Here is a 10,172-nt window from a genome sequence, read left to right as displayed (position 1 = left end):
GCCCATTCTGGGCTAGAGCCAATGCTAGATGCCAGGGATACTGAGATGAGATAACCAACGTACCCTCAAGTCTATAAGCTGGTCCATGCCTGCCACCAGCCCCTCTTCCCACTCTCCTGCCACAATGAAGGACTTGGGGCCTCTTCCCATCAAAGGCAAACCTCACAGACAGCTCAGGCTCCCAGCCCCGCCCACTTTTTCAGAGATTGTCTTCATTGGTTCTCCAGCCTCTCCCCCATCACCATCCCATCACCACCCAAACAAGTTCCAGTACTTCTCATCTTAAAAAACAACTGTATAGAAAATTACCATTAGAATACCACAGTCATAACTATTGTAGGCAAGATCCACCAAATGATGCTAAAACCAGTGGGCGGAAGTTTAAAGAGAAACTGAATATTTGCATAGTCTAAAAGTATCTCACACACCCTCTCAATATTTATTAATTACAGTGGGAAAATAATTTTAGAGAAACCTGGCAAACACCACCTTAACCAAGTGTTCAAGGTTGACATCACAAGTAATAAGCATATAAACTTCTTGTACCCCAATACGATGAATTGACAGAGCATGTCACCTCTATGGTACTCTTGCCCCAAAATGTGTAACCTCAATTTAATCAGGAACAAAACATCAGATGAAACCAAAGCAAAGGGTATTCTACAAAAATACTTGACCAGTACTTTTCAAAAGAGTTAAGGTCATGAAAAGCAAGGAAAGACTAAGGCACTGCTACAGATTGGAGAAGACTGAAGAGCCATGGCCACTAAATGTAATGTAGGGAAATGGATTGGATTCTGGCACATAGAAATTGGAATCTCACATAACCTTCATGTGTCACGGTATACTCTTCTTTTCATTCTTTTTCAACCATCTAAAAATACAGAGACCATTTTTATGAAACAAGTGGCGAAATCTGTAGTCTGTCGTTTATTTAAGAATATTGTACCAATGTTAATTTCTCAGTTTTGATGATTGAACTTGGTATGTAACATATTAACCTCAGGAAAAGCTGGGTGGAGGGTGTGTGGAAACTCTGTACTGTTTTTGCAACTTAAAAATTATCTGAAAGTAAAAAGTAGAAAAAAAACCCCACCTCCCTGGATCCCTTCAGCTAGGGCATTTCTTTATTTTCATTCAGAGGCTAACGCCTTGAAAAACATGTTCATGCACACTGTTTCTACTCCTTCACCTCTCATTTGCTCTACCAAAATTGCCTAGGAAATTGTCACCAGTGGCACCCAAGTTGGCAAATGTATGGGAACTTTCCCAGATTTCATCTCATGTGACCTCTCAGGGCATGTAACCCAGCTGACCACTCCCTCCTTCCTGAAACACTTTGGCTTCCAAGATACAAAACTCTCTGGGTTTTCCTCCTGCGCTTCCAGCTCCCCCTTCTCATTCCGGCATCTCAATGTTGAAATTCCTAGAGTGCAGTCCTGGGCTCCTCTTCTCTTTTCCTTCTGTACATTCTCTCCCCCGGTAATCTTATTCATAACTCTGGCCTCAAATACTGTATGTGCCAGTGGTTTCTAAATTTATATCTCTAATCCTAGACCTCTCTGCAGAGTTCCAGACTCATATAACCACATAGCTACTTAATATTGGCATTGAATGTCTCAAAATTAAACTCTTGATATTCTCTCTATGTGCTCTTCCTTTAATTCAGCCCCTCATTACACAGTACCACCTTCCTCTTTCATCCACACAGTTGCACCTGCTAGAAACTTTGGTGTTGTTCCAGACACCCCTTTTATCCTGGCCCATGACATCAATCCTTCATGAAGTCCAAAATATATATCTAGACACCATCCTTTTCTTTTCCATATCTACAATGCCTGCTATCATCTTTTGCCCAAACTGCTGTGATAACCTCCTAACTGGTCTCCCTGTATCCCTTTTTGCTCCCTCCAGCCCAGTCTCCAAACACTAACCACAGTACCTTTTGAAAATAGTACCCCAATTCTATCATTCTCCCATCTCAATTCCTTCCATTGCTTCTGACTTCACACAGGAAAAACTCCCTAATTACTAATAGGCTTATCACAAACTGCACGATTGGGTCTCTGTCTGCCTCCCTCACCTCATCTCTTGCTTACTGTGTTATGGCCCCATTTGCTTTCTCTCAGTCCCTAACATACAATAGGCTCTTTGCCTGTTTCAGGGCGTTGCATCTGCATCTTCCTAGAATTTTCTCACCCCAGCAATTCACTTGTGAAATTGTTAGGGTAGACTGGATTCTGCTTTGGTAGCAAACAACCCCAACATGTTTGTAGCTTATGCCTAAAAAGATTTATTTATTGCTCACATCTCAGTCTGAAGGAGGTCAGGGTGGCTGTTCTTCAAGTGGAGATGCAGGGTTTCAGGGTGCATCTAAAATTGTGGCATGCCCACATTCAACATGTGGCCCTTGTAGGTGCTGTGGAAAGAGAAGACAGCATGAGTGATATGCATGCGGCCAGGCCTGGAAATGGCACACATTGCATGTGCCCACACCCCGTCGGCCAGATCACAGTCACATGACCCTGGCCTAACTGCAAAGGAAAAAATAATGTACTTTTCCTGTGTGTCCAGGAAGAGGAAATGAGATTGGTGAGCATCAGGCCAATCTCTGCCACATCCTGGTTAAAATCTACTCATCTTTAAAGAATTACCTTAAATAAGACTTCCTTATAAAGGCCTTCAAGCTCCTCTAACCTAAATTAGGCCTCCCTGATATATTCTATTGCAGCACCCTATAATTTTCCTTTACAGCATGATCACAATGGAAAGTTTACATTCCTTTATGTGATTATTTAATACTGATTTCCATTTCAAGACTGTATGCTCTACAAGAGCAAGGAGTGCATCTGTTTCGCTCCCCTGTGTCTCTAGTATCCATCATAGTACTTGGTTCATAACCGGCATAAAAGTTGTTGAGTGAACAAATGAACATTGCACACAGTCATTTCCTGGCTCCAAACAACACACTACTTGTGGAGGAGAAAGACAAGTAGGCAGTCATGGTTTAGTGGCATGAATATTCCAGGCAGGTAAGCCCAGGGAGCTGAAGCAGCCTGAAGCAGCTGCTGAGGCTCCTCTGCTTTCTCTTCCATGGCAGTCCAACCCAGGAGTCTGCCAACTATGGCCTGCAGGCCAGATCTGTTTTCCTGCCTGTTTTTTTAATGGCCCAAGAGCTAAGAATCGTTTTTATATTTTTAAATGTTTGAAAAGAATTAAAAGAATATATCATCACGTGAAACTTGTATTAAATTTAATTACAATGTCCATAAATTAAGTTTTATTGGAACACAGCCGTATCGGTTAGTTTACTTATTGTTTAGGGCTGCTTTCACACTGCAATAGCAGAGGTGAATAGCTGTGAAAGAGACCACATGGCCTGCAAAGCCTAAAATAACTATTTACTATTTGGCTCTTTGAAAAACAGTTTGCTGACCTCCTGACCTAATCCCAGCTTGGTTTAAAAGTTCACTTCTATGTGAATTATATCCAAGTGTCCATCTTTAATCCCCTCCTTTTCCCATTCTCATGGGAAACTCCCATAAGTTCTATCCTTGCAAAAGTATTCTTGCTGTGCCATCTTTCCCCTCTTCCCTTCAGTCCATCTTCTCACTATAACCGAAGCTAACTTCCAAGAGAACAGCTTTGATATCGTAGCTATTCTTTGAGGCTCCCCATCTTGTACTAAATAAAATCTGCACTGCTTAGCATTGTGGTCAGGTTCTTCATTATCTTATGGAATCTTACCTTTTTAGCTGTGTCTCTTATGTCATACTTCCATCCAGCCTTATCAATCACTTAACCTACCCTTGCCTTCTCCACTTCCAGGCCTAGCTCACAGTTATTATCTCTGTATCTGCTGCTGGTATTTCTATCTCACCCATCCTTTTAAGCTGGTTATCTCAAATGCCTCCTTGCCCTAAAAGCCTTCCCCAGCTCCTCTACTGAGAATAATTATTGCCATCTGTACAGTTCTCTTAACAGTTTGTACGACTGTATTATTTCTAATACTGCTTTACAGTTTCCTATGTATTTCACAGATGGTCTGTTTCTCCTGTTCTATTGAAAGTTGCTTAGGGGCAGGGATTGTATCCTATTTTATTAATCACTGTAGCCTTTTGGTGCCTAGGATGCGTCTTGTACAAAATGGAAATGTTTATCCTTTGCAAAAGTCCTCATGGTGAGCCGGAATTTTTGAAACGTCTAAGAACTACCTGTACTTAAGCACGAACTCCACTTAACTTTGTTTAGGACTCACTAGGGCGAGTAACACCTTTTTAAGACACCCTGTCGTCCAGCTGGTCACACACCTGTGGATCGCTGCCAGGGACCATCAGGTACGTCCGCAAACACGTGCGTGAGAAGTGCTTTCTTCTAAGCTCCTCCTCTGTCCACGGTGACTGGCGGACCAAACGTTCCAATCAGCTCTCCCCGCCTCTTTCGGCAATAGCCAATCACAGATCCCGAGCGCCTCCGGACTACTAGACACTGTTTACTAACAGATCGAAGCTGGGGAATGAGGGGTGTGACCGTTCTGGGAATGTCTGGGACGGGAACGTTCTGACTGCGCGTGCGCACCAGCGGAGACGGGCGGGGCAGAACTCCGGTCTCACCAATCGGAGCGGCCGCGCTCCTCCCTCTCCTGCCACTCCGCCAAGCAACAACAATTCGAGGAGAGGGGCGGGGCGGTCCGTGAGGCGTCAGAGAGGACTGTCCAATGGGAGCCGGCGCTGACAGATGCGCGCGCCCTCTGCCCAATAAGCGATGGCGGCTCGAATGGCTGTGGCTACCTTGCTGGCTGTGGGCGGAGCAGCTTGACGGAGGAGGTGGCGAAGCAGGGGGCGGTTTGGTTGCGCGGTACTAGCTGTGCCCGCCGAAGGGGGAGGAGGCGGAGGAGCTAGCCGTGCGGCCAGAGCGGGAAAGCTACTCGTCTCGGCGTCCGAGTTCTGGAGCCGCCGCACCCCGGCTCCTGGGGCTGCAGCGGGAGCTGTGAGGGCCCGGGCGTCCGCTGTCTCCCGGGTCCCCTCAGAGGACCCCGCGGGATCGGGAAAGGGAGAAGATGGAGGAGGAGGGCGGCAGCGGCGGTGGCGGCGCCACAGACACCAGCAGGGACGGCGGCACCGGGGGAGAGCAGCTCCTCACTGTCAAGCACGAGCTGCGGACGGGTGAGCGACCCCGCCCTCTGCCGGCCGGACTGGGCGCGGGGGCGCGCCCTGAGGGCACGCAGGGGTCTGCTCGGGCTGGGGTCACGGGGCCGTGCCCACGGGGCCGTGCCGAGGGCGCGGGGGGCGGGCCCTGGGCGGGGCCTCTCGGACGGGGCGGGAGCCCGGGGGTCCCGGGATGTGGGGGCGCGCCCGAGGGGAGCTGGCGGAAAGTTTTCCCCAGCCCGGGAATGAGCGGCGGGCGCGGGGCGTTGGGGCCCGCGGAGCAGCCCACAGCTGCCTGTTGGCACTGACTCTGAGGATGTCTTCGCGCCCCCTTCCCGCACAGGTGCCACATCTGTCACTGCGTCCTGCCTAGGGTGAAAGGTGCGCCTTCCTCAGTGTAGGGTGAACGACGCTTAGTTTTGGAGCATGACTCACTTCTCCGCTCCTCAGCTTCCCTAGAGGGGTCCCTAAGGTGCTGCGGTCCTGTGCAAGATGAAAGGGTGGCTCTCCCCCGGCCTTTTCAAGAGTCCAGTCTCTAGTGACGTAAAGAGGGATCGCGGGCTCCAGAGACTGAGTGCCTTTATTTGCAATCATCATGAAATACTATACTTGGCCTTAAATTTCTTTCAAAGGTCTCTTGAGAAGAAGGCTCAGTAAATTTGAAGCTCTAGGTAAAAGCGGCTAACTATACAGCTTAAGCGCTCACGTTCTGATGTTTGCGATCACTAGAGTCGTCCCAGGCTTTATACTTGTTACGTTATTCGTTATGGGTTGTTCATTTTGGAAAATGCTTATTCGGACTAATCAGTATAGGTTGGGTTTATATTTGTGGAGCCCAGTCTCCTATTAGAGATCCTTTTGCACTTCTGAACAGATAATACATTTTAATGAATTGTTCATTATTATTATTAAATGTTCTTGTGTTTATTAAGGCTTTTGATTCAGCTTCTTTGGCACATTCTTTTACTGTGTAGACACAGAGCTTAAATAGCAGGTTTCAAGTGCGTGCCTTGAAACAACCACCTTGTTACTGTTTTGAACAGATTGCAAAGTTAGATCTGTCACCTGTTCTTTTATTTTTTTGTTATTGCTGGTTAGCGTTACACTGAGTGCCAGTGTGGTGACTTAATTTAAGACGGATGTCAAATGCATGCTTACTTATTTCAACATTTTTAAACATTGGCTTAAAATCTTTTTTTTTTTGGTCATTGTGAATTTGTTATATATCTTGAGCCAGTTACTCCATAATTTTTTGGAGTTCCTAATGTAACCTGTGTATGTTTGGCTGGTTTGATTTTTCTCTCTCAATTTAATAGACAACTGATGTTTTCGAAGGGTTATTCAATAATTTATTCGGCAAACATTTATTCAGTATTAATATCTGATTTTTGCCAGGCTCAGTGTCAGGTGTTTTCTGGTGTGGAAATTTTGAATTTCTTTTTCTTTTCTTACATAACGATTCACTGATTTATGTATGTAGACTCGTTCTGTACAGCAAAAGCTACTTGAAATCATATGCTCGTCAGCAATTGACAGTGGTGCAGCAAGCAGATTTTTGCTAAATGACCAAGGAGCAACCTACTTTATTAGTAGTCAACCGACTGCTCAGTTTCTGGATTTTGCAAATAATGCTGGTTTTTCAAAATTTTTTTACAATGCTAGTTTTGTAGAAAACAATGAGAACTGCTTTATTTCCCCTTCTCTACTCTGTGAATCATCAGCTTCAAGCTTGCATTTTAGAAATTTTTCTGACGGATGGTGAGATTATACTGAATTCATTAGTACTGTTAACTGTCAAAGGAAATGAACAGTCACTTTGATTTATTGCTGAACGCTGGAACAACTGACCGGATATAGTGGTCAAAAACACTGTTAAAATATAGCTTGAAAGATTCTCTCATCTTCAGCCAACTGGGCCCCTGTCAGCACATGATGCTATAATAGGCACCAGAGTAATTTGATCTGATGTGGTCCCTTGCTTCTCAAAATGTGGACAAGCATATAGTCATATCAAGTCAGCAGCTGGCGATTGCCCGTTTGTGCTCAACATTGTATTGTCTGCTGTAGGATGAGTGAAGAGGCAACAAGTTACATGTAAGAACATGGAAAGTGTTCCAATAGTGTAGACCAAGTAGCATGGCATCCCTGGACATGAAATTGGAAGACCTGGTTCCAAATCCCAGCTCTGCCAGTTACTAGCTATGTAGACTTGGGCAAGTCAATTCAACTCTTTCACACTCACTTCCCTCATCTACCGAGTGTGAAAATTGAATGAGACTGTTGGTTTGATTGGCACAGATTAGGCGCTCAGGAGATGCTGGTTGCACGCAAATCTGAAGATCACAAGAGTAAAGGATTGATTAGATCAGTTAAACATTTCTTGACACTTTCTGTTTTCTAGGCTAAATGGTACTGATGATACAAAAAATGAGAAAATTTCTTGCCCTCTGATGGTAGGGGAGGAGGCATATAAACCAGTAATTAGGATATATTGTCATAATGTAATAATAGAAGGATATACAGAGTATAAAGTTAGCAAAGAAGAGGTTTAGGACTTCTAGGTTTCAAATCTAACTCTGTTGAACCATAGCAACAAAAAAGAGGGGGTACTATTGGAAGGGTTATCTTACTCATTTATTCAATAAATATTTCATTACCTCTATGTACTGAGTTCTGTTTTATATGCTGGGGTTACAAGACACATGTGGTCTTCCCACTGAAAGGACTGAGTTGCATCAGGAATCCCTGGAACCAGAGACTGATGCTGTCTGTACTCTCTCCATCTTGAATCTTTGCTTCTTTGCTTGTCTCTATGTGATGGCTTCATTCTTCTCCACTGCTGTTCACCTTTTTCCACGTGGGAAGGAACATGGCTATTGACAGACCCCAAGTTTTATATCTTACAGCTCTTGGTACCAGAGAGACACTGCCTTTTTATCAGCTTCAGGTACAAAAATATTAGCGAAGGACTTTATTAGCCTGGCTTTGGTAAGGTGCCTACTTTTGGATTGTTCAACTAAGGCCAGGGAATGGGATCATGTTCTACTAACATGACAGCTACTATGGTGAACATATGGATGGGCGTGGAAACTAAACTCTTAGAAGAGGAAGGGTTGCTGGGAAGACATTTCCTTAGATGTCTGTCATTAGGAGAGAGAGCCTAACACTGAGGGGAGGGTCAAGGAAGGGGTATTAGTTACCTATTGCTGTGCAACAAATTATGCCAAAACTTAGTGGCCTAAAGCAACATGATTTCTGTGGGTCAGGAATTCAGGAGTTGCTTAGCCTGATGGTTCTAACTCAGGGTCTCTCATGAGGTTTTAGTCACGATGTTGGCCACGACTGCATTCACCTGAAGACTTGTCTGGGGTAGGAGGTTCCCTTCCAAGACAGCTCACTCACATGTTGTTGGCAGGATGCTTCATTTCCTTGCTATGTGGACCTCTCCATAGGGCTGCTTGAATGTCCTCATGACATGACAGCTGGCTCCCCCAGAACAAGTGATTGAATGGGGAAGCTGCAATGTCTTTTTTTGTTAAACAGCTTTTTTGAGATATAATTTACATACCATAAAATCCACTTGTTTTAAGTGTACAATTCAATACATTTTATAGTTACACAACCATCACCACAATCTAATTTTAGAACTTTCCATCACCCTAAAAAGAAACGTCTTACCCATTTATATCGGTCACTCCACATTCCCACAACCCATTCCCAACCCTAGGCAACTGCTAATTCTGCTTTCTGTGTATTTGCCTAGGGACATTTCTTATTATGGAACTTTATAATATGTGCTCTTTTATCACTGGCTTCTTTTACTAAACATAGTATTTTCAAGATTCATCCATTTGTAACGTGTGTCAGCACTTCATTTTTTAAATTGACAGGTAATATTTCATTGTGTGGTTGTACTGTATTTTATCCATTCATCATTTGATTGACATTTGGGTTGTTTCAACCTTTTGGTTGTTGTGAATAATGCTGCTATGTACATTTGTGTACTAGTTTCTGCATGGACCTTTGTTTTCATTTTTCTTGGGTACATATTAAGAGTAAAATTATTGGATCACGTGGTAAGTCTATGTTTAACTTAAGTTTTCCAAAGTGACTGCACTGCTTTACGGTCCCACTAGCAAGGGCTCCAGTTCCTCCACATCCTCACCATCACTTGTTATTGTAGGTCTTTTTGCTTATAGCCATTCCTAGTGAGTATGAAGTGGTATCTCACTGTAGTTCTGATTTGTGTTTCCTAATGACTAATGATGTTGGGCATCTTTTCATGTACTCATGGGCCATTTGTATATGTTTGGAGAAATGTCTATCCAGATCCTTTGCCCATTTTTTAATTGGTTAATTTGTCTTTTTTATTATTGAGATCTGAGTTATGTATTGTAAATACAGATCCCTTAGATCTGTATTTACAGATCTGTATTGTAAATATAGATCCCTTAGATCTGTATTTAGATATATGGTTTACAAATATTTTCTCCCATAAAGTGGATTATCTTTTTTTTTTTTCTCAGTGATAACCTTAGAAGCACTATAGTCTTTAATTTTGATGAAGTCCAATTTTTTTCTTTTCTTTCTCTTACTTTTGGTATTGTATCTAAGAAATCATTGACTAATTCAAGGTCACAAAGATTTTATATCTGTTTCCTTCTAAGGGTTGTATGATTTTAGCTGTTACATTTAGGTTTTTGCCTCATTTGTTGAAAGGCTATTCTTTTTCCATTTTATTTTCTCAGCACTCTTGTCAAAAATCAATTGACTATAGATGTATGGATTTAGTTTGGGACTCTCAATTCAATTCCACTGATTTTTGTGTCTGTCCTTATGCCATCACCACACTGTCTTGACTACTGTAACTTTTTAGTAAGTTTTGATATTGGGAATTGTGAGTCTTCCAGCCTTGTTCTTCTTTTTCAAAATTGTTTTGGCTATTTTGGATCCCTTGAATTTCCACATGAATTTTAGAATTAGCTTGTCAACATTTCTGCAAAGAAGCCGACTATGATTCTGGTA

General features: G+C 43.3%; 1 protein-coding gene across 8 annotated transcripts in view; it reads left to right on the top strand.

Moving 5' to 3' along the window:
* Nucleotides 1-4,846: 4,846 nt before the first annotated feature.
* The window catches only part of RPS6KA5 (ribosomal protein S6 kinase A5), a 181,627-nt gene continuing 176,301 nt past the window's right edge, over nt 4,847-10,172 (top strand). For 6 of the 8 annotated variants that reach the window (XM_029238474.1, XM_029238473.1, XM_029238475.1 and 3 more), the window contains exon 1: nt 4,847-5,165. In XM_029238474.1, coding sequence (XP_029094307.1) covers nt 5,060-5,165 — 106 coding nt within the window. In that variant the 5' untranslated portion in view covers nt 4,847-5,059. The remainder of the gene's footprint in view (nt 5,166-10,172) is intronic. The other 2 variants (XM_029238477.1, XM_029238476.1) reach the window with 2 other exon arrangements.

Source organism: Monodon monoceros, unplaced genomic scaffold (assembly GCF_005190385.1).
Source record: "Monodon monoceros isolate NGI ecotype Baffin Bay Population unplaced genomic scaffold, NGI_Narwhal_1 Super_Scaffold_21, whole genome shotgun sequence".
Classification (NCBI taxonomy): domain Eukaryota; kingdom Metazoa; phylum Chordata; class Mammalia; order Artiodactyla; family Monodontidae; genus Monodon; species Monodon monoceros.
The sequence above is the reverse complement of the archived record's forward strand: the minus strand, read 5'-3'. Positions and strand labels throughout refer to the sequence as shown.